Source organism: Ambystoma mexicanum, chromosome 1q (assembly GCF_040938575.1).
Source record: "Ambystoma mexicanum isolate Mex_15411 chromosome 1q, UKY_AmexF1_1, whole genome shotgun sequence".
Lineage (NCBI taxonomy): Eukaryota > Metazoa > Chordata > Amphibia > Caudata > Ambystomatidae > Ambystoma > Ambystoma mexicanum.
The window spans coordinates 1,098,126,924-1,098,152,684 of NC_090922.1; the positions used below are offsets into that span (position 1 = coordinate 1,098,126,924).

General features: G+C 45.2%; 1 protein-coding gene across 9 annotated transcripts in view; it reads right to left on the bottom strand.

The window, feature by feature from the left end:
- GLMN (glomulin, FKBP associated protein) overlaps positions 1–25,761 on the bottom strand; it is a 1,004,137-nt gene that overhangs the window by 295,181 nt on the left and 683,195 nt on the right. For all 9 annotated transcript variants that reach the window (XM_069641799.1, XM_069641796.1, XM_069641800.1 and 6 more), the window contains one exon: positions 5,638–5,747. In XM_069641799.1, coding sequence (XP_069497900.1) covers positions 5,638–5,747 — 110 coding nt within the window. The remainder of the gene's footprint in view (positions 1–5,637; positions 5,748–25,761) is intronic.

A 25,761-nucleotide genomic window follows, 5' to 3' on the forward strand; every position in this document is an offset into this window, starting at 1 on the left:
GCGCACGCCCTCGATATTGCTGATCTCATCGCCACGGAAAACCTTGATTTTCTCGGGATCAAGGAAACGTGGCTGCATGCAGCCACGGGACCCATCTTGACTTTGGCCATCCCCGATGGTTACACAATCCTCAGGTGCGACAGGGACACCAATCAAACAAAGGGAGGAGGATTAGCATTTATATTTAAGAGATCGCTCAATCTTAGAGTGGTCAACAGCCTGCGGCTGCCCTCTGCGGAACGACTCTCGATCAAACTGCCCATCTCTCCGAATCACACAGTCACAGTGCACCTTATCTACAGGCCCCCTGACTCCACATCCTCCTTTGTAGAGGACATCTCAACTATTCTAGCCGCGAGTACCAAGCCTAACTCCCAAATCATTCTACTTGGCGACCTTAATCTAGGCTATCTAGACACAAATGATGCCAAAGCCACGGACCTTGCAAGTGTACTTGCCGACTTCTGCCTTATCCAACACATTAAAGAACCCACCCACATCAAGGGTCGCACCCTTGATTGGGTCTCAGACATGAACTGTGCGCTTAACGGAATATCTGTCTCCCCATGCGCCTGGTCCGATCACCACATAATACTATTTTCCATCAACTCCAGCCCACCCATAGATAAACCAAACTTGCCCCCCCCACTCTCCCTCACAATAAGAAGGATATCACAGTCGAGAAGCTACTCCCCCTCATCCTCCCTCTACTGAACGAAATGTCCTCCACTTGCCTGGATCCTACTGTCCTAGTAGACACTTACAACCGCGCTATGTTAAATGCTCTTAATACCGTTGCCCCCCTCAAACTGCGCAAACAAAAACCGCGCTCCCACCTTAATTCTTGGTTCACCCCACACCTACGCGACCTGCGTAAAGAAAAGAGACAGGCCGAGGCCCACTGGAAATGCTCTCCTTCCCATGTCAATAAAAATAATCTCACCACAGCCTCCCTTACCTACAAAGAAGCCATCCTAGCCGCAAAAAAGGAAGTTTACAACAAAAGGATCTCACAAGCACAATCTAACACCAAGGAACTATTCAAGATCCGCAAGGAACTTGACTCTCCTGTTGCCCCACTGGATACATGCACCCCAGATACAGAGTGGTGCACTAACATTCAAAAGGCGCTGTTAGGCAAAATTGCCATGCTCCAAGCCAAAATCAATACCAAAAAAAGCCACCAGTCTGACTCTTCGGGCAACCCCCCAACCTACAAACCCACCCCACCTAAACATTCCTTCAAACCCTTTAGCTTCACACCCCTCACTATCAATGAGGTTGAACAAATTATCCTGAAGCTCAAGCCCTCCAACTGCCAAGGTGATGCTTGCCTGGCACCGATCATACAGGAAGCTGCACATGATCTCACCCCATTCATCACCTCTCTCATCAATGCCTCCTTCTTATCAGGCACTGTTCCTAACAATCTCAAGGATGCGTAGGTCATCCCGTTAATCAAAAAGCCTAATCTTGATCCTAGCAACCCTTCCAACTATAGGCCCATCACCACTGTGCCTTACCTTCTTAAAATCCTTGACCGAGCGGCCTATCTCCAAATACAGGACTACCTTGAGACCAACAATCTACTTGGGCTTAGGCAGTCCGGTTTCCGCCCCAGACACGGCACTGAAACAGCCCTGATTGATTTGAAAACCCAAATCGAAGACCTGAAAGACAAGGGCAAACAGGCGCTCCTGCTCCTCCTTGACCTCTCAGCAGCCTTCGATTTGGTCGATCATCAAATCCTTTGCCACCACCTTAAGACTGCTGCCCATTTCTCTGACGCAGCTACATCATGGATCAGCTCATTCCTTGCAAACAGAACCATGAGGGTCTTCTCATCCTCAGCCGCAGCTGACCCAGCACATGTCCCGTGTGGAGTCCCACAAGGCTCTTGTGTGTCTCCCACTCTCTACAACGTGTTTTCTAAACCGCTCTTTGATATACTTGACCATCTGGGTGTCTCCTACACGAACTATGCGGACGACACCCAGATACTCATCCATATCACTGGCGACTATGTAACTGATGCAAGAGCTCTCAACGCAGTTTAGATGGCACATCACGGGCTCTGCCTCAATGATGAACAAACGGAGCTACTCATCCTAGGCTCCCACTCCAAATTCGCCAAACTTGACCCCAAATACAAATCCTTCTCTATCGACAGAAACAATATCAAAGTCTCTAACGTCACAAAAACACTCGGAATCTAACTACACTCTACCCTGTCTCTCGATAGACAAACCAATTCTGTAGTCTCAGCGTCAGCCTACACCTGCAAACTGATCACAGCATGCCGTCGCTTTCTGACAACAGGCAACTGCCTGATCCTCGCCAGAACCCTCATCATGTCCAAAATCGATTATTGCAACGCCCTCTACCTAGGGACAAGTCAAAGGAACCTCGATAAACTCCAGGTCACACAGAATACCATTCGGGCGGCTCTTAACATTCCCAGGTGATCCCACATTGCCCACACCAGACGTAACCTGCAATGGCTCCCCATCACATATCCTTCAAAGCTCTAGTTCTTACACGGCCCAGAACAATGCAGCACCTGCATACCTATCCTCGCGCTTCACACAACATACAGCCTCCAGACCCCTGAGATCTGCCCAGGCCCACACCCTCACTATCCCTAGTTTCAAGCTTCACACTGCAAGAGGTTCAAGCTTCCCAGTCCTTGCAGCTAAACTCTGGAACTCCCTACCCAACACGCTCAGAACTGTTCAACATCTCCACTCCTTCAAACACAAAACCAAACAGTGGCTACATGAAAGGGATGCCCAGGCCACCTCCTCACTTTAATATTATCTTGTAAATATGTGTAAATGGTATATGCTGAAACTGTATAATATAACCTGTAAATTGTACAATGTATATACCTGTAACATGTAACTGTCCACAAAACATGCGCCCAGATGCCCCGGGGCAATGCGCGCAATACAAATAAACTAAATACAAATACAAACCATGGGATTCAAGACATCACAGGGAATCAGTTGATTCCTTGGCTTTTTTCTAGTCTACCCTCTGTTGCAAGTGATGTGGTAATGGAGTTGGGGGATACAGACAGAAAGGAGTATGAAACTGTGAAGCTAGCTTTGATAGATAGTTTTGGGAAGACCCCTCCCAGTATCTTAGGAGGTTTAGAACCATCAAAAAGCATGATGGTACCCCTTGGGCTACCTGGGTGTGTGAATGTTTGAAAAACATAGATGGTTGGGTGAAGGGTTACAGAGGTCACACTTTTGAAGGTATGAGAAATCTGTTTATGTTGGAAACTATTTTTGATGCCTGCTCTCCTGAGCTGAGACAGCACTGGGCTGATTCTAAGGAATTAGATCCAAAAAGTTAGCTAGAGCAGCTGACTCATGGGTAGCCAACAGGGCCACTCATAAGGATTCTGAGGCAACTCCCAAAAAGGATCGTGGGAAGCAGCACAAAGGTGAGAACATAGATGCATCTAAATCCATCCAACCAGAAGAGGCCCCCAAACATAACCAGGGTAAGCCACATGGGAAACCAATTAGGGCTAGTGAATCCGCTGGTGCCCAACCAGAGGGAGGTCAGCAGAAACCTCTATTCAAGAGAGCATTTGGTAAATGCTATGTCTGTGGGTCAACCGACCATGTGAAAGGAGATCCCAGATGCAAGGGTAAACCTGCAGGGATCAGCACTGCTCCTTAGCCTTCTCTCCAGATGAAGTACAAATGGCTAGTGCCCACTTTCAACTATTTGCTGAAGCACCCTTTGAGTCTTCAGGCCACTGTATCCTTAGAGTCCATAGGTCTGGGTAAGAAACAGAATATGGATATGTACAACTCCATTCCAGAGAACTCTAGAGGGTATTATATGGACAGTGTTCTTGTCAATGGTCAGGATACTCCTGCCAGGAGAGACACTGGGGCCATCAGAACAGTAGTGGATGAAAGCTTTTTCAAAGCCTGAGGATGTTGCTAAGGCACCCAAAGGTCCCACTAAATTTCTGGAAGCCCTGTCCAGCTGGTTCCAATTCTCCCAGCTCTCATTCAGTGTAATAATATAACAGTGAGGATTCCTGTCAGTGTCCAGAATGAAGTGCCTGAGAGAGTCTCGTGGACTTTAAGGCACTCACACCTTAAACCGACGTCTTGCTAAAGCTTTTGGCCTCCTCCCTGGGCAGTGCAGGAACCTTCCGACGTCGTCCTTCTTGTCCCACGACTGAAGCTCAGGAACAGCAAGATCTGCTTGAACTGCCAGGAACAACTGCCTCAGCTACAGCTCTTCTTCAATACGAAGGTACTGTGCAACGCAGTCCGGAAATCTTTTCGGCCATCGCGAAAGTTCATAGAACTTTCTCAACTTCGAAGGCTTGTCCTTCCCTAAACATTCGTCAAACTTTTCGCCTAGCCAAATTCTTCTAAACTCTGTGGCAAAGACTTAAGACTCTGAACCATTGATTTTGGCCCAGGCCTATGAACTGAATTGCTGGTTGTAGTTTACTGAAACCCTTTGCCCTGCCTATGCAAGTATTTGTGCTGTCTACTCTTATAAACTTGTCTTTTTACCCCTTTTAAAAGTATCTGAAGTGCCATTTTGCTCCCACTTCAGGGGAGCTGAACTTGCTCATTTACTTACCATTTGTGTAAATGTGGTTTATTAGTGTGTGATACTGAGCTGCTCTTGCTAGTGTAATGTTTTCAAACTGACTGTGTAAATAAATGTATATTCTTTTACCAAGAAACCTTGTGTAAGTGTGTGTTTGAATCACTGCAATTGTTGGTCCTTTGTGTAACTTGTTCTACTGCTCACTTTACTCTTGAGATAATTCTGGCTGCTCAGCCATCGCTACCACTTTACGGTGTAGTACAGGCTTGTACCAAAGGTGAAATTGTACTTACACTTGTATTCTTAATTGTGTGTAGTATTCCCAAAGGGTACTGCACATAATTCTGCCTAACATTCCTCTGGCACCAGTTCCCTGCATGTGAAGTGGTTTTCTAAACAGAGTGCTGGTGGTCAATCACTTTCCTCGGCAGGCTTCCTTCTGTGGAATAGCCTCCCTCTCCGTCTTGAGCAGTACAGCCTTAAGTTCCAAAAAAGCCTCAAGACCTTTCTCTTTACCTCTTCCTTCTCCTCCTCTCTTCCCTGCTAATCATACAGTAGCGTGCCTGATGTGCAGGGCCCTTATGTATCCTCGAGGCCCTGACCCCCCCCCCCACATCGCTCATCCCAGCCACTGTCTATTTACTACACTTGCTTAGGCTCACCATCCCCACGGAAGGTTGCACTTACATTTTTCTTTTCTTAGCACTCCACCCCGAGCACGTCTACATGAGCACCAAAGCACCTTTTCCTTACTCCCCTCCCCTACCCTCCACTCTGCACTTGCACGTTCTGAACATTTAAAAGGCATAGTAGGTTTGTCTCCCCTCCCTGTTATTCTCATTATTTGTTTGTACTATTTATTCAATTATTTATCTTTGTTGTAATTCATGGTCTACCTTCCCCTGTCCCCACCCTGTTGCCTTTGTGGGTGCTTGAAACAGTTTTGCTAATTGTATAAACGCCTAACAAGTGAACAATAAATAAATAAGTACATGTACAAACAAGTTTTATAATTATTTTCTTTAAAATAAAGAATCACCTCACCTGTCAGAGTTTACAAGAAGATCAGTCTCCACACCGTCAGGAAGGGAGAGCACCATGTGTAGAAGCGGAACCATGCTTGATCCTGAAAACCACTTAATGTCATGCTCAGTCTAAAAATCAAATGAAAAGGGAAAAACATTTAAATCCTTTTGCCATATTAAATAATTGAGACTAACTGGTATTTGCTGCTTTATCAGAGATTAGGACCTATACTTATGTAATGAATTCCAAAGTGCAAGCATACGCAACCATGTTCAAATGAGCACTGCAAAAAAGGCTGTTCACGTAAGCAAAAGTGCCAATTTAGTTGGGATTTCCACAACAGGTGGGAGGGGGATTCATTGGTTCATTTTTGGTGGTATAATGAAGCACTAGGTTTTACAGAGAGAAACACACTTATGTTACTTTAAATAAGTGAGCATTGCTACCTTTACATTGGTAGTTTGACATTTGTGAAACATGATGGTGCCTAGAATTTTGAAAACCGAAGATTGATTTGCTCTGAATCATGCAAAGCCATTCACCATTTCGTACAATTTAGAGGCGGATAGCAGATCTCTGGAGATTTATGAATGTCCTGCATGATCCCTGTCGGTTTTTGTAATAAACGACAGTTCTAACTTGCCCTTGGCTGAGTCCTCCATTTGTTCTGGGGGAAGGGTTGTTCGGCCCTAGGGAGCTGAACGGGTGAGCTTGCAGTAACCCCCAAACCTCTGGCATACCAGACCTCACCAACAAAAGTAAGCAGAGGGCCCTCCAGAAACTACCCCAAATAGTCATTCACTATCGCCGTTGTTTCTCCATAATAAAGATATTGCGAAGTTTAAGTTCCCATTGCTCCCTGCCTGGAGGTTCCACAGATTTCCAATTCGGGAGCCTGTATCTTTCACTCCTCATTCAGGGGTAGGGGGCTAATAAGACTATGAGGGGGTCTAAGGCTAGCTCTTCCGCTACATGTCTTCAATCCAGCTCAAAATGTCTCCCCAGTAGATCTGCATTTTTGGGCATTACCACCACATGTGAAACCAGGAGCCAATTTGACCACATGCCCTTAGACACAGGGGGGGGGGCATTCCCAGAAACATTTGAGTGCCTGAGAGGGTGTCTGTGCCACCCATGCAGCATTTTTTAATTATGTTCCATTGCCTGGGTAAATAAATTGCCATGGAAGGTAACAGCAAAACATTTTCCTCAGGAATTACTTCAACAATCAACTCTTCCCATTGGGTTTCTTAAGCCCTGCCTATTCCCCACATGAGACCACAAAACTCCAAGTGTTGGGTGAACCATATGTCAATATGGTATGAGCCCCGAGGGGGCTATAGACAGTCTCTTACCTTTTGGGGTGGGCTTCGTGGTCCTCCAGATAGGTCTGGTAAGTCCCCAGGTCCCCGCATATGTTCTACTAAGATCTGCAGATGGGAGGTCTTGTAATATAAAAAAATACTGGGGAAGCCGAAACCTCTCAGCTCCCTGGGGAGAGTGAGTGTGGATTTTTTAATTCTTGAGACTTTATTTTGCCAAATAAACATGTTTATCGCCCCCCACAATTCTGTGAAAGTAGGAGGAAGGGAATTGCAGAAAAAAGGTATGAAAGTCGGGGCAGAATACTCATCTTTATGGTTATCATTCAGTTATACCACGACACCACCACCGAGGACCAGCGCTGGAGGTCTTTTTTGATGATGGCTTACAATGGGTCAAATTTCATAGATCCCATGGTTAAAAGGTTCCCGGGGAGACATATCCCCATATAGGTAATTGATTCTTTCTCTACCCTCATGCCATGTGATCTGTCGCACCTGTCTAGACTGGAGCCCACCGTCCGAATGGGCATGACACTCGATTTCCCTAGGTTTACCTTGAGACAAGAGAAGCTAACGAAAGTTGAGATTTGTGAGAGCAAGGCTGGTAGGGAATCGTCCAAGTCATCTATATATGGCAAAAATATTGTCCGCAAATAGGGGCAGTTTGAATTCTCTCTCTCCACTCCGGTTCGCCTTAATTCTCTGGTTTGCGTAGATTGCTAGGGGTTCCATTGAAAGGACGTATGACGGGGAAAGAAGGGGCATCCCTGTCTCGTCCCCCTGCCCATGGAAAACTGACGTTACTGCGCCATTGAACCAGATCCTAACTGTAAGGGAGCTATAGAGGGCTGCAGTTAGGGAGATTTTTCAATTTTAGTGCTGAATTCGTCCCACCTTAGAGACCGCCAGCTCTTTTGCTGGACTTTAGGACTTTTTAATTTTAACCCTGGAGTGAGTGGGACCTTTTGCTCACTCTCTCATGTGTTTTGACCTGATTTGGATTAGGTGTTTCCACAGTTTTTGGAGTCTGACAAACTCCATAGGCATCTACTATTTGTATGGTGACACACAGCACCTTCAGTGCAGTGTCACAGAGAAACCCTTAGCATATTGAAGTGAAATTGACTTTACTTACCATGTTCTCTTTGTAGGTCCAGCACACACCATCTTATGTGGAGTGCTCGGGGTTACTTAGTAGCTCCTTATCCTACCTACTCATGTCACATTGTTTATGTTACCCTCACTACTTTAAATGGCTGGTGGCAGTGGTTTCATTTTCCTACCCTTGTGCTTTTCTTCCGCCGGCTGAACCCTCAGCTACAGTATCGAACCCATTGGGTGACCATTTGGTCACAATGGCCCTGGTCTTCTTTTTTTGCCATTTTCTGTTTGTGAGGTCTTTCTTGGGTTTTACTCTGCACGCTAAGCCAGGTTTGAGCCCTTTGTTCGTTTTGCCTTTGGCAGGCTTCTTTTTAAAGAAGGCTTATTTAAAAATTGATATTAAATAAATATAACTGAAACCTTGAGTATAAGTGTTACTTAGCTACTTGTATTTGCGAATTTGATTGCTACAGCTCTACAACTCACATATACCCCTCCTGAGATAGGCCTGGCTGCTCACTAACACTACCAACGTGTGTAGTACAGCCCTATACCAAAAGATGGGTTACCTAATACCAAGTAGACAAGTGTTGTGTAGTCTCAAGTGTATAGAGATCAATGCTGCATCAAGACCCTTTGAACAACATGCATGAAGTCAATGGTTTTCCTTATGTTGTCCAATCCCTGCCACCCTCTTATGAAGCCTACCTGATCTCTGTGTATTAAGGAGGGGAGGGCTGTCACAATTCTATTACCCTGCAACTTAGCTAATATCTTCATGTCCGTGTTTAACAGGGATATGGGCCTATAGGAGGCACATGAGAGGTGGGGTCCTTGCCTTCCTTATGGATAACCACTATTATGCCTCCCAACATGGAGTCGGACAGTGAACGCCCCTGCAAAACATCCTTGACCACATGCACATACAGGGCCAATAGGGAGCAGAACATTTAGAAAAACCTGACTGAAAAACCATCTTCCCTTAGAGTCGTGCCCCCCCTTCAAAAATGTAATTGTTCGGATGTCCTCATCTTCAGTTATCATCTCGTCAATGCCCTCGGCCTTTTCCTGGGAGAGACCCGGAACCGGAATAGATTTAAGGAAGTTGGCTATACGGGATCCATTGCCTTCCTATTCTGACGTATACAGTTTCTCGTATAAGTAAACAGTTTCTCAACTGAATTCGGCACCTATATTCTCAGGGTTGTAACCCAGGTCACCTTCCCGCCTCTTACTATATGACACAGTTTTCGATGTGCGCTGTTCTCTCAGTTTCCATTTTAAGATCTTGCCCACCCTATCGCCTTTCTCATGATCTCTTTGTTTTAAGATCAAAGGTTTATTTTCAGTGTCCTGGACCAGGAGTGACTTCAACTCTGCATTATACTTTTTTATTTACCTACTGTAGCTAGGGACAGACTGCCTCCGCGACACCCTCTAGGCTGCAAAGCCTCAATCTTTTCCCTGAAGTCTGTTTCAAGTCGCTGTCTTTCCCACTTTGTCTGTGCCCCAATTTGTATAAGGCCACTGCTCCCCCCCACCACCTCAGTGTCACCTTGAATCCTTCCCACAGGAAACAAGGACTAGTATCTCCATCATCATTAAACTCAAAATAGTCCTTAATGTCAACCAATAGGGTTTGCGCTATGCCCCTATCCTTCAACAGGGTGCCATTACAAGTCCATTGCCCTTTCTTCCTATGTGCCAACCAACTCCCCAGATTTACACGCAGGTTTATCCTGTTATTCCTAGCTAAGTATTCAGGCGACCGACCTGCTTTGAACATTGTAATTTTAACAAAGTAAATGCGTTGACCCCCAGAACACTCAGTCAAGAGCATCAAGGGGGCACAGAGAGGCAAGGGCTGGGACACAGACAATTTAATATGTGTTTTTCTGCTCCTCATTAGGGACGATGGAACAAGGTCTAAATCTCTGCTTAGTGGCAGCCCATTCTTTGTCAAAAAGGATCCAGTATATCTGGCGTTCATGGACCCAAGCACAGTCTTTGATAAGGTTAACAGAGACAAACTCTGCCATGTGCCTAGGTCCTATAATTGCACTAAATCTTCGGTAGACATACAAAAGGTAATTCACACAAATAACCAGGCGCGTGTGAGAAGTAGAATAGAAGACAATTTCACCGCCTGGTTCCCGATATGCTCAGGGGTTAGACAAGGGTGCGTTTTGGTCACATTACGATTTCCAATATACATTAATGTACACAAAGTATTACTAGAATGCAAAGCCGATGTCCCAAAATAGGTGAAAGACCTGTACCAGTATTAGTGCATGCTGACGACACCATACACCCACAGCCCTTCAAATCTTAATTAACAAATACACCTAATATATGAACAGCCTAGATCTACATCTGAATTAAGTGAAATCTGTAATAACGGCTTGCTTGTATGGCAATACGACGAAAATTCCAACAATGTGGAGCAATGGCAACCCATTAATGTGCCTGAAACATTTCGATTATTTAGGCGTTTGCTTTTCAAATTTCCTTACCTTTGATTCACACAGTGAAAAACAAGTGACCAGAATGATCAAACCGGATCTAACGAATATCTATTGAAATGAATGACTTTTCTAAACTTTTGTTGAGGCCTTTGCAGGCAAATACTTCAGCACCTGTGTGTGATCTAACAAAATAAATGCCTCGTCATACTGGATCTAACTAATATCTAATAAATGTCATACATTTTTTGGTTGCGGGTGGGTGGGGGGGACTAACCAGACCCCCCTCTAAATAATTGCTTATTACTCCTGTTCTGTAGTGGATCCAACGTTGAAAATGGTTGATCAAACCGGTTCTAACGAATATCTAACAAATGACATACATTTTTGTACTTTTTTTGATAGGGAGGCTGGCTACACATTAGTTCCCCAGAAATAGTTGCTCATCACTCCTGTTCGGTAGCAGATCTAACATTGAAAATACTTGATCATACTGGATCCAACGAATATCTAACAAATGGCATACATTTGTGTACATTTTTTGGTTGGGGGGCTATGTAGCCGACTAGGGGTTAGTGCCTCCCCTTTAAATAATTGCTTATAACTCATGTTCCGTAACAAATCTAAGGTTGAAAATGATTGTTCATTCCAGATCTAATGAATATTTAACAAATGACACACATTTTTGAATTGTTTTTTATTGCCGGCGGCTGGTCACGTGTTAGCCTCTATCTAAATAATTGCTTTTAACTCCTGTGCGGTAGTTGAACCAACGTTACAAATGGTTGATCAAACCAGATCTAACAAAATGGATAATAGATCATGAAAAGGAGGGAGAGGGCTAACCCGGGTCAGGTCGACCGCGGAGAAGAGTCACAGAAGCCCAGCCAAAGGGATTAGAAACACTTTTCATTGAAGCATACTTTGTATCATTGCTGCAAAGTGTGTGCTCACAAACATAACACTATTACCTCAAGGCATGCTCAGTGGCAACAGTCTACAGAGACCCTATCCAGTCATGTTCACAATTACTTAAAGCAATGGGTCACCGGAGCAATACGTGTCCATTTTAACTTAAACAGAGATATCACAATCATTGTTTGCTGGAGGAAATAATGCGACTGGTGCTCCTAAACTTCCAGTGGTGGTGCGACCTTCAGCTTATCTCCTGATTGGCCCATGCAAAAAATACAGAGCCTCATTGGTTGATATGGTGCAATTTCAGTTAGTTATTGCCAGTTGCCATGCTAACCCCTGACATTCTGCTTCTAAGCACCCATTTTCCTTCTCTATCACCCAACGCATTGGTTTTTATCAAAAGGTGGCGCTTAGAGCCACCATATGTGCTAAAACCGAAAAGCACAGTCTGTCAACCTCATTCATTTTCTAGAAAGTCAAAATCTCTCATCAGCAGCCTGCAATGTGCGTTTCTCCAGATGTTTTGGACCGACTCCCATGATCCCTCACTATTGCCTACGCTTGCTAGGGCTGATGGTAGTGGTAGTCCAAAACACCAGGAGAGCAATCCTAGAGGAATGAGCTAATCTCTCTCAACTCCAGATAGGCTTCAATTATTTATGACATCACCTCAATTAGGAAATTATGGTAGTAAACCCCCTCCCCCCAAACCCATACTCTCCTGAAGGAAACCACTCCACTGCTTTGGATGTCCACATGCTCTAAACCCCTTACAGTGATTTCTGCCATTTACATAACACTCTTCAAATTGACTGTCCGTTTGGCCCAATTTTCGATGCTTATATTACCCAAGGCAAGGACACTCAATTTAGTGGCTTCAGAATGTTGAATCATGTTTCATCACATGCTTTAGACATCCAATTGGACCATTTGGTATTCAAAAGGGACCAAACTGAAGCACTGCGTACCCACTGACAATGTTTAGCTCTGGTAGCCAACTGTAGTGGTTATCAATATTTAACTTCAGTTGGATATTCAGCACAAGTATGATTGAAGGATGTAATACATAGAAGAGTGCAGCTGTTGAATCTTACACGGCTAGACAAAGCGGGTCACAGTCTTTTACCATTGCCTAAATTTACAAAGCACATTTGCAGCAATGAAGAAGAATATTGATTGAATATTGAAGGCCGAGGCCCATGTTGAAAAACTCTACCTTCCAATGTTTTCTAATTTTAAGAAAAAGGCCATCTATCCCCTGTGTGATAGTATGCTGTACAAGCAGGTGACAAGCAAGACTGCCATAACTTCCTTGATGTGATCAGGACAAAACGATCAGATAACATTTTGCTTAAGTACATAGGAGATCTATATTAGCTGATTCCAAGTGTGGATAAAGAATGGCTATTACTAAGACAGAAAACTATAGTGATCATTATGGGCAAAGGTAGAGAGAAAAACGTGGTTTGGAAAGCAGGGATACCTTAGAACCAGGCAGGCTGATTAATGAAGTATGCAATATATATTTTTCTTTATCAGGGACCATGGTCATTAGCTGTGGCAAAAACATTTAAAGTGGGCATACCTGTAGGACGTCTATCAGCTGAGAAGATGTTTCACATTGAAACCTAGTTTTCTGACAAAATGGGGAAACATACCCTTAGGACACAAGTTATTCATATCGTGACCTGGATTTTGGCCCAGGGAACCTGATACTCAAAGGGGAAAAAAATGTATGAGTGGGAAAAACCAGATTCCCAACCTTTGGCCCAGTTGGCAAATGGTATCTTGAGTTTTCTCTTCGGGACCCAGTCCACTGGAAGAAGAGATAATCTGAGTAGAGATTTTCCTAGAGGTATCACTTGTGGGACTGGAATTAGTGTTCTTTCCTCAGGGGTGTGTTTGTGTAGAGTTTTCTATTTAGTTATTTTTGCAGATGGTGTTAAATTAAAAATAAAGAAAAAGAAACACACACACACACACACACACCCCCCCCCGCATGGAAGGGGCACACTCTGGTTCCCTGCACAATTCACCTCTGCAGCAACCGATGTTCTCCAACCGGTTTCTGTGTGTTTCACGCCATTAGGGAGGCACTCTCACTTACAGCAAAGAGCCAGTGCAGGTGTACTGATCAATGTTGATTCTGCTGCAAGGAATTATGGTAGCTGTAGTCCTTAGATTTGCAGGGAACCTGCTCACTCCCAAACACCCACAGTGGGGGAGCGAGGGGAGTAGCCCACAGTGTGGCACTCCAAAGCCAGGCATATATTGCCTTGGTGCAGCACCCTATAGGACCCTGGAGCTTTCCACCCTACAGAATCCCTTAAACATAAACAGCACTGGATGGAAGGGGCACACTCTGGTTCCCTGCACAATTCACCTCCACAGCTACTGATGTTCTCCTCCGACTGGTTTCTGTGCTTATCACGTCATCAGGGATGCAGTTTCACTTGCAGCAAAGAGCCAGTGCAGGTGTAATCAATATATATTTGTATATCCACCAAAAAACCTTGTTAAAGGGACGTTATGGTTAAGTTGCCCTCATAAAGACCTATGAAATTCAATGAAAAATCTTTTCTAAAGGAATGTTATGGTTACAAGTAAAACCAATAAAACTCAGAAATTTGCCAGTTATGGTAAACTAAGCAACCATAACTCGCGCCACCGCTGTGCACTGCTAAGACGAACACCCAGTACATGAAAGATGACATCACAAATGTCATGAAAACTATGTAAAACAGAAGAGATTCCAGGACTCAGCGCCATCAAAATATATGTTTGTTTAATTGTGTTGCATTGTCACACATTCAAAAACGAAAAAGCCCATAAACGATAACATGTTTCGGCTATGCTAAGCCTTTTTCAAATCTGGGCCGTAGTAGTATGAGACCAGTATGTGATGATTCACATTGGCATTTAAGCCAAGGACCGGACTAACATCCAATTCTGTTTTGGGGATGTTATGTGATCTAAATGTGATGATTCACATTGGCATTTAAGCCACGGACCGGACTAACATCCAATTCTGTTTTGGGGATCTTACAGTGACAATAGTCCTTTGGATTGGTCTCATACTACTACGGCCCAGATTTGAAAAAGGCTTAGCATAGCCGAAACGTTTTTGAATGTGTGACAATGCAACACAATTAAACAAACATATATTTTGATGGCGCTGAGTCCTGGAATCTCTTCTGTTTTACACTGTTTACTACCATCTGGATACAGTGACCTGCGACATCCGTGTATTTGCTACATGACCTTATAGACATGGCATTCTATTAGGAATACAATACCGACTCTTTACTCCAGGGATTATAAGGCGTCGCCCCCCAGAGCAACGTATACCAAAGCCACTTTTTCCAGTTATGTCATGAAAACTAATTTGTCTTTGTGGATAACAAAGAAAGAGTCTTGCACTGACAATGCTTGAAGTTCACAGACTCTCCTTATGGAGGTGATAGCCACCAAGAAAGCAGTCTTGTACGTGAGGTGTTTAAGGATTGACTTATACATAGGCTCAAAGGAGGTCCCATGAGTTTTGCAAGTACTCCATTGAGGTCCCAGCCTGGCAGTGGGTTTGATATAGGAGGGTGGAGTCTTTTTACTCCCTCCATGAATGCCTTAATGACAAGAACCTTCCACCATGATACTTTACTGTGGGAGGTGGTGTATGCGGATAGAGTCGCCAGGTGAACCTTTATAGATTTAAAGAATAACCCTGAATCTAATTAGTGGAGCATGTAACAAAGAATGTGAGTTGGAGTACATTCTGACGGATTTATTTGTTTTGACTGGCACCAAATTACAAATCTTCTCCACTTGTCCAAATAACAGTGTCTGGTGTTTGGTTTACGGGCCTCCTTGAGGCTATCCATACACCTTTGAGGTCAATTAAGACCAAACTGTATGGCCTCAGGAGCCATGCTGCCAAGTTCAGAGAGTAAGGTTGAGGGTGTAGTGTTGTCCCCCCATGCTGGGAAAGCAAGTTGGCCGGGCACGGGACCTTAATCAGATCGCACATCGCCAGTTTGCAGAGATGTGGGTAGCAAGGTTGTCTCACCCACATGGGAGCATCTAGGATTAATGTCATCTGTTCCTTGTGAATCTTGTTCACCACTCTGCTCATTAGTGGAGTTGGGGGAAAAGGGTAGGCAAATCTCCCTGACCAACTCATCCATAGGGCGTTCCCCTTGGAGTCTGGTTGGGTGGACGCGAAGTCTGGGCATTGCTTGTTTTCTCTTGTAGCCAACAAGTCTAGCGTTGGGTAACCCCATTGTGAGAAAATCTGAACTACGATATTTCTGTCGAGTCGCCACTCGTGATCTTCTGGTAGAGCATCTCTGCTTAGCGAGTCCACTAGTGTGTTGAGTTCCCCTGGAACATGTTGGGAAGTCAGGAACATGCCCCGTCTGAGTACCCATTGCTGTCTGCGAGAAATTGTACCGACTTATTTGTCAAGTGCACTTTGAAGGCTTGGAGCGCTTTCAATACTGCTAGAAGTTCCAGCAAATTGATGTGGTTCTGTGCTGTGATTTTAGTCCACAGTCGATGTGCTGCGAGATGAAGGTGATGGGCCCCCCACAAGGAGAGTCATTCGTCTGTTGTAACTACCGCTTGCATTGCCAGGTCGTGTAAGGGTTTTCCCTTCAACAGATTCTCATTTGTCCACCAGTGTAAAGCTTGTACTCGTGTTGGCGAAACGACCACTAGATCGTCCCACTGACCGCTTTCCTGAGACCACTGTTCGCCAACCACTCCTGCAACGGGCGCCTGCGCAATCGTGCGTGTGTGACCAGGTAAATGCAAGATGCCATCATGCCTAGGAAACGCATGGCTTTGCGTACGCTTATCTGGTGGCCGGCTTGATAGTGAGGTATTTGCAGCAGTATGTTTTGTATTCTTTACTTTGATAGAAAGACTAACCCTTCCTCTGTTTTTATGACCGCTACTAAGAACTGTTTGGTACATGGCTTGACTTTCTCATTTATTGAGAAGCCCAATTGGAAAAGAAGGTTGATCGTTCTTTGGGTATTTTGCTTGCAAATTTGGGATGTCTCCCCCGTGATCAGCCAGTCGTCCAGGGAGAAATACACTGGGATTGCCTCCCTGCGCAGGTGCGCTACCACCACCGCCAGTAGCTTGGTGAATACCCTTGGAGCAGATGCTATGCCGAAGGGTAGCACCTTGAATTGGTAGTGCTGGTTTTCTATAGTGAAACGCAAGAATTTTCTGTGCGCTGGGAACATTGAAATATGAAAATAGGCATCTTTCATATCCAAGGTTGCCATGTAGTCCCCTTGCTTTAGCAGTGGGATTTCTTCCTGTAGCGTTGTCATGAGGAATTGCTGTGGCTTCACATAGGTGTTTGCAGGGCGCAGATCGAATACATGGCACATTGTCAGATTTTTTTTGGCACACGTACGTGACGTACGTTGAATAGATACCCTTGTTTACCTGGTTCGCCGGGACGATTTTGATCGTGTCCTTTAACAGCAGCACTTTCACCTATTCCAGAAGTATGCGCTGTTCTTCCTTTGTGGTGGTTCTTTGTCGCAGAGGATGGTAGGAGGGTCGCTGTAGCAGCTATATGCAATAACCGCCCGCCACGGTAGAAAGCACCCACTTGTCTGAGGCGAATCGCTCCCATGCGTGGGTGAAGTGTGCTCTGCGTCCTCCTACTGGAGTGACATGGGAGGGTACCTGAAGCGGGTGGTCACTGCTTTAGGGGTGTGGATCCACCTCTGGAAGAGGAGGACCTACCCCTGCTGCAAGATCTTCTCTGGCCCTTCTGGAAGCCTAGTGAGGATTGGCCTTGTGTAGAACCCCAGGATGAACCCTGACTCTGGTTGTATTCAGATCCCCTTTGAGAATTTTTCCCCCTGAAGCGACGAAAATTATATCTGCCCCTTTGACCTGAGGGTTTGTTGGTGAGCTGGCCCAGTGACTTTAAAGTGTCGTAATCTTCTTTTGCACTTTTCAGTGCATCCTCTACTGCCTTGCCGAATAGAACATTTGGCTCGATCGGCATGTTTAGAAGAGTCGCTTGTGTTTCCAGTTTAAAGCCCGACTGGCGCAGCCATGCGTGGCGCTTGATAAGAGTGCCCTCAGCAATAATTCTCGCTGCGTTATCAGCTGCATCTAAGTTGTTCTTCAGAATGCAGTTGGAAACAGCTTTTCCTTCTGACACAGCGAGGGAGAGTTGGGATTTCAATGGCTCTGGGGCTGAGGCCATTATTGTGGCTATCCTGTCCCATTTGTGGCAGTTGTAGCTTGCCAGCAAGGTGGTGTCGTTTGCAATCCTTGTCTGATATGCTGCAGAGGTGACAACTTTTCTACCAAAAGTGTATCTTTTTTTGCTTTCCTTGTCGGGAGGTGCCTCTGATGATGCGAGAGGTGTTCCCGCCCTTTTCCTAGTGGTGGTAACGACTAATGAGTCCGGTTTTAATTGACCACTGATGTAGAGGGGATCTGAAGGGACTGGACAGAACATTTTTTCAATGCAGGGGTTTACTGCCCGCATTATGTTAGGGGTTACCAAAGATGGTTGAATACGCCTTTGCACAGATTGTAATAAGGGGATGAATGTGGTTGCTGCCTTCTTGTCTTCCAATATATTTTCAACAAAATATTTGTTTACTTTTTGGTCTTGTGTCTCTATCTGGAAGTGTTCAGCTGCCTTTAGGAGCATGTCACTGAACCGGATCTGGTTATCTACCGATGAGTCTAACACCGGGGGGTCTGTATGGTCTGGCGACGGTAGGACATAAACGTTTTCCTTGTTATTCGTTATAATAGTGGTCCACCTACCCTATGTCCCCCTGATCCTCTGAATCTGAATATGCTCCAGTCTCCTGGAAGCTTTGGTTGGGGGCATAGTGTTGAAGCTGGCCTGGGTCCTGTAGCGGGGTGGCTGCTTGTAGGGTGCCTGCCCTTGCTCTTTTTGCGGAAGTTGTGATTATGTTGTCCCACTAGCTAGTGGCTTGTTCTGGAGGTTTTCAAGAGTTTCTGGGACATGTTTTTTAACAATATTGGACAATTTCGATGTGTGATGGGATTTTGCCGATTTCGACGTGTCCGTCGACTGTCTGGTACTTTCTGATTTCGACTTGTGAACGGGCCGGTACTGAGTCTTTCAACGGTCGGTTTTCGGCAGTAGTTTTGGACACAGCATCCAAGCTGGAATTTTCTTTCGACTTTGGGAGCCTGTCGTGAGGCGAACACGATCGCGATTGGCCTGAGGACAGTGAACTGGCAGACCTTCCCCTTGACGCAGTGTGCGCCTCGTAGTCGGTGTTGACATCAACTTATGGCCTTGGGTTGTGTGCTTAGCGTGCGGAAGCTTGACTGTGCTGGTGCCGCCGGGTGTCATCCCCGTAACAGAGCCACTGGCCTGTCTGGTGGGGTCAGGGGCTTGCACATGGGAATCCAATAGATCCCTTTCGCCGTCGTCACTGAAGACGCTGATGCTGCCGTCACTGCAAGCACCTTCCACGTCCATGGCGTATTAGGCCTGCATGGCATAGTGGGCTCAGCGCCTGGTTTTGCAGTCCTTCAAAGTTTTGGGCTTAAAGAGCTTGCAGGCTTTGCAGGTTCCTCGTTGTGGTCCTTTGGAAGACAGAGATTGCACACATAGTGTGAGTCCTTCTAGGGAAATGTTTTATTGCATGTAGGGCAACATTTAAAAGGTGCATTTTCCATTTCGAATTGGAAAGGCAGCTTGGTGAGTAAAGTGGGAAGAAGGGGAAATATGCAATCTCTTATTTCAACTAAGATATGAACCACGCCCCACTCTCCCCTACTGTAAGGATCGAGGCCTGGCGCAGCCTTCCGAGGCCATGTGGAAGTTCGTCGAGGCAAGTTCTGCAGCCGACAAAGGAAGTCCTCGAAACTGTTGCCGAAGTTGTTGTAAGGAACGGCTAAGACAGGACAGAAAGAGTAACTAGCTCTAATTTTTTGTTATAATAAGTGGCGTTAGCCAGAAAGGAACTCGGCTTTCAGCGTCCGACAATGATGGTGGAAATAAAACATCTTGAGGGACCTCGACGCGTGAAGGACCCTGGGTACAGTGGACGTCGCACATGGGATAGAATTACCGGCACGCCCGGTCGACGTCCCTTGTCGGGTTTCGAAAACAACAACTGTAATACTCTGCAGCTTCCACTAGATGTCGGCCTATACATAGAATGTGATCTAAACAGATCACACAAGCCTCAGAAATATATATGGGATACATTACTCACCGTAATCGTATTTCTGATGCTTGTATCTGCTTAGATTCACATGCTGTGCATAGGCCGACATCTAGTGGAAGCTGCAGAGTATTACAGTTTGTTTTTCAAAACTCGAAAATGGGCATCGACATACGGCGTGCCAGTAATACTATCCCTAGTGTGACGTCCAGTGTACCCATGATCCCTCACGTGTGTAGGATCATCAGATTGTATTTTTTCTGACATGAGGTAGCATGAGGAGTAGCGTTGAAAGGGGCCCGTAGGGGTCCCTCGCGTTATGGAACCAAGGCAAGTCACCACACACGATAGATACGCCAGACACGAGGTTGTATTCCCAAAGCTAGGGTTTATTGCAAAGCAAATAGTCTCAGTTGGCCAACTCGGTCTCCCGCCCCGTGACGTGTATCTCTAGACCTCGAGGGACGCAAGAGAGCGAATTACGTACATCATTTACATATATACAAAATGCATATCATACAATCAGCTGTGACATGCTTAACACCCCCCTTTATTGGGTTTCTTTGAACTCGGTTTGATGATGGACAATTTCGACGAATATGACACCTTCAAATATCTATTCTAGCAACAATATGCAACCTTGCAAGTGTGGAGACCTCTTTTCTTTGTTGAACAGAACACAGTGCTTTTGTTCTTGTAAGCGAGCTACATACGGGGGAAGAGTCACATTCCAGACCTTGCTATCTTTGAGGTGCTATTCGTGTCCTGGGAGCCGACACACTCTACAGGGCTCGTAAAAGGGGGGCCGTAAGAAGAGCATAATTCAAGCCTTTAGCTGCTTTATTCTAACATATTCTACCATATAACGAGAGTGGCTGGCAGCTGTGAAATGATTAAATGCCCTGTGGCTCTCCTTCAAGGCTACATTCGGGAGGAAGCCGGGCATTCCTCTCCGGAGCTGTCTACGTTGTGTTTCAACGAACTCTTATTAGCCTCGCGGCCTTGCGGCCTTGTCCTTTCACGTTCAGACAATGTTAACAGTTGAGCAGAGTAAGCAGAAATGTGCTGCGAAGCAGTTTGAACAGAAAGCAATGAGCAATCGTTAGAAAACAAAATGGCGATCCTTGTTACATCAAAATGGCCGCTCATTGGTCAAACTCGGAAACCTGTATTTCTATCGTTATGTACATGAGACGGTACGTTTGCCGTCAATCGTGAGGTGTCCATTTTTCTAGACCGACAAACCCTCCTTTTGGCAGTATGCCAAACATCTCATTCATTCATTGTATCCTCCAATGATGACGATAAGTCTGAAGTACCTATGTCTGAATTTTGCATGCTATTATAAGCATCATCATCGTCATTAATATCTAAAGCCATTCATTCTTTCACTGTTTTCATTTAATTTGTGTCAGTCATCCCGGCCATAAATTTGTTTTCCTTTTGTTATCATATGCATACATCCCTTAGTACATCCCTCAGTTATCTCAGTGCAAACTATCGGTAGGCAGTGTATGCAACAACAGCACGTTATTAATATTCCAAACACTACTACTAATATTGCAATCAACTTCCATCCCCAAGAACCCAGTATTCCCCAAAACCAGGACCCTATTCTCCAGCCCCCTTCTCCAGTAGGGAGTTCGGAGCTTAGGACATGCATTTTTTTTATTGCTTCAAAAATCGTAGGGGAGTAGTCATCTACGAATACGCAGCACGCTGATCCCACAATCTTGCAAATTCCCCCACGATCAACCAGGATTACATCGAGAGCCATTCTATTTTGCAGCATCATTAACCTAATTCCCTTTTCTTCCAACGTCATGTTAAATAGTATATCTGTTGTTGTGTTTATTGTATCCTTTAGTATTCTGGACAGCTGCCTTATGTTATAGGAGTTCACTATCTGGGACAAGAATGGTATAAATGATTTTGCTACGTCCTTCGCTGTCAAAACACCTTCACTACTCCTTCGGTTTCTAGATCTGGATAGCCTGGCCATGTCTGCTGTTTCTAAGAGGAACACTCCCGGGAACAGTAGACCTAGGTAACATGTACCTGCCCAGTTTCTGGGCAACCAAGGATATGCTTTTTCTCCACATATAAAATAGACAGGATCTCCCACATATACTGGTTCTATTTCCCATTTTAGTACCGCTGTATTCATGCATCCAGTAAATGTTCCTACTGAATAGGAGTCTTTCTTTTTTAGACAAAAAGGGACAGTTCTCGGGTTGTAATTCACCGTGTAAGCAGGGGGGATTGCATCTTTGTTCCCGTCTGTTCTTACACGAAACGTCATCACAGATGTTTTAACTGGCGGGGACAATCTATCTTGTCCATTTTGTCGTGTTATTTTTCGCGTACTTTTTGGCATAGGTTCTGGGCTCATCACTTGCGCTTTATGGAATATGGAACAACCCACAGGCCTCATAATTATTTCCTCAAACTCATTCATGTTTGTTCTATCTAATTGACCAGTACTACTCTTATTCCACTTCCCATTAAACATTGCACTTAAAGATGCACTGCATGAAGAACTTAATGGTAATGGTTGTACATACCAGCCTATTCCTTTCCCCGCATGCTGCAGTAAATGGGCACACACCCAACAATTATTTTTCTTTAGAATTGCATGCGTCATGTTCATGATGAGTAATAGCGCATTATTCCCATACCCTTCTCGGTGTCTCTCTTCCATTGGGGACAAGGTATAAGTAATCACCTGAACCGGGCTTTCAGTAGTGGATATATTAACTATTGGTAAGAACATTCCCAATGGGTGTATAGACTCTACATACCATAACACAAAGGCTGTCGTTATTCGTGCTACCACAATCATGAAGCACATCATTATTGTCAAAGCCAGCATACAATTTTTTTTACCATGCGTTTTCCCTAAGTTTACAGTCTTTATAACTAACTCATTCTCAGCAGTGGTGCAGGAGGAGGCTGAAACCGGTCCTGACATTTTTCTCACCGTCCTTCTTCTTCCTGACAAAGTTTGTCGTGGATATCTCTCTTCGTCGCACTTGTCCAGATGTCAATAAGTTCAAAGGAATTGTCAATATTTTAGTCTGCCAGCCCTTTGCAGCCTGGATTGCTTATTCGTTCTAGGCAAGATCACTTGTCCTCTCTCACACTGCTCAGAGGACTTCTGAACAGTTCTCTATTGCCTTTGTCCCATGTGCGCCCAGCTTGTCCGCTCTTGTTCAGGACACATGTACTTTTTATGATCGCACCGAGGAACCGCGAGTCTTGAATTGTCCGACTTGCACAACTCTCACGCTTCTCTCCTCTACACCTCTGGTTCCTTCTCCGTCCATGAGTGGAACCAGAGGTTAGCATAAACACCAAAGAACTTTGGATCACTCTGTCTTTCGAGGCCGCAAATCATATTGCCTCACTCCTGGTATTGTGTGATCCGTGAACAGTGCCGCTGCCAAAGGGGGACACGTTTAGTGTCTGCAGTTGTTTGCAATGCAGATTTCGTGTCGCCCAACAGTGATGTAGCTTCTGCTGGGCAACGTTGGGGCACTCTTTGCCGTTCCCCCTTTTTGGCAATCTTTTCAGGCTTTGTTTCGAGTTTTACTTCTCGCTCGGACAGATTTAGCGGCAGTGGACTGGCAGCAGTTTCCTTCGTTTCTGGGACCGCTGTCTCTTTCCGGTCGTCCGGATTGGGCAAGTCTTTCAGTGAAGATGGGATCTTTTTGGCATTGGTGGCATGGATCCACGCCTTCCTTCCACCCACCCGTATTGCCGTCTGCGTTGCCAGAAGCACTTGATAGGGGCCGCGCCACCTGGGTGCTAACGATGATTTTCTCTCAAAGTTCTTAAGCAGCACCCAGTCTCCTGGCTCCAGCGCGTGCCCCGGACCAGTATATCTTACGGGTAGAGCCTCCTGCACCTGCTGATGAATCAAACGCAATTTCTGCATTAAAAGGCCACAATAAGTGCTAGGTACAGGATGCTCCACTTCACTCAGTGGCTTTGGTTGAGGTGCGCACCAAACTTTCGCCGGCTACCCCATCACAATCTCATACGAGGAGAGCCCAGTTCTAGCCTGTACAGACGTACGCATGCACAATAGCGCTATCGGTAATGCATCCACCCAACTCTACTTGCTCCCTGCACCTATTTTGCTAATTTTTGACTTGAGGATTCCGTTGTGCCTCTCAACAAGACCGGCCGAACTCGGATGCCTCGAACTATGAAATCTCTTATCAATCTGAAGACCTGCACATATCTGTAATACCACTGCACCCACAAAATGTGGACCGTTATCTGACCATATGACACGGGGCAAGCCAAAACGGGAAAAGTATTCTTTAAGCATTACTTTTGCCGTACTCATTGCTGTGCAGTCTTTTAAGTGATATGCCTCCACCCACTTGCTGAATGCACAGATCACCACTAAGACATAGTTCAAGTTTTGGCACCTCTCCATCTCTATGAAATCAAAATGGATTACCTCAAAAGGCATAGAGGGCGGGCCAAAACTGCCTATTGGAGTCACTGTTCCCTTTCCTACTTTGTGTTGTAAACACGTAATGCAGTTCTGCACCAACCTCTCTGCATTCTTCTTTAGGTTTACATTCTTCCATACCTTAGATAGGTGCTGTATTATTTTCTTGGCACAGTTGTGGGTAGGGCTGTGAGCCATTGTGACCATTGCAGTTACATAGGAATTTGGCAACATCCAGTTTTTAGTTCCCTTGTCCACCCAACAACCCTCTAAATCTAACTCAGCAGAGCCCTCTGCCCACCCTTGTATCTCATCGGCCGTGGCTTCGGCCTGCATTTCTTTGACAGTGGCAATTCCCTCTTCTATCATACAGGGTACTTCCTCAGTCTGGACTGTCATCATTTTATTATTCAAATCAGTGGCAGTTTGTTTCGCAATTCTGTCTGCAAATGCGTTTCCCTCTCCCACTTTGCATGTTACCTTTTTATGTGCCTCGCATTTCACCATTGCTAGGCACTTTGGAAACGTGAGTGCAGACAGCAATCGTACAATCAAAGGGCCATGTTGAATTCTGGCCCCATGCGATGTCAAGAAACCCCTCTCAGCCCAGAGTCAACCAAAGTTATGAACCACCCCAAAAGCATACTGACTATCAGTGTAGATATTCACGTTCAAATTTTCAGAAATCTCACAGGCTCTGGTCAATGCTATTATTTATGCGGCTTGTGCCGAGTTGTAGGGGATACTTTTGCTTTCTACAATGCTCTCTAGGGTAGGGATAGCATAAGCGATAGCATAAGCGGCAGTTGACGTGCCATCAGGTAGTTTAAAACAAGAGCCGTCACAAAATAACTCTCCATCTGGCTCCTTTTGTGGGGTGTCACTTAAACCAACTCTCCCCTTCGTTTCTTCCTCAGTGACCATTAAGCAATCATGGGGTGGTGATTCGTTGTCACCAATTTCTTCTGTGGGCAGTGGCATTAATTCTGCAGGATTCAAAGCGCTACACCTCATAATTTGGATATGGGGCGCGAATAAGATAATTTCATATCTCGTCAGTCTAGCAGAGGTGAGGTGTTGCGTCTGTGTCCTATTTAATAGGACATCTATGGCATGTGGCACCATCAGAATTAAAGTATGCCCCAATACCATCCCTTCCGTTTGTTTCACCGACGCAGCAGCCGCCGCGACAGATCGCAAACATCGTGGTAGTGCGCGCGCTACTGGGTCCAGCGCAGAAGAAAAATAGCCGCACAGCCTATTTCTTCCACCTTGTTCCCGTGTCAAAACAGCCAATGCACATCCTTCATTCTCGAATACAAACAATCTAAAAACGTTTTCATAATTCGGTGTGCCCAAAACTGGAGCAGAACATAATGCAGTTTTCAATTGATCAAACGCTCTCTGACATTCTTCATTCCACTGCAAAGGTATCACCGCATCCTTCTTAGTTAATAGCACCATTGGCTTCACAATCAACGCAAAATTACTGATCCATTGCCGGCAATAAGAAGCCATGCCTATTATGGCTCGGACTCCTTTCTGTGTCTTTGGAATAGGCATACAAGAAATACTTTCTATGCGTTCTGGCGTTAGCCTTCTCCCTTCTTTCGAAAGTAGGTAGCCCAAATAAGCCACCTCCTTTCGATTATATTGAAACTTCTTCAAACTAGCTTTAT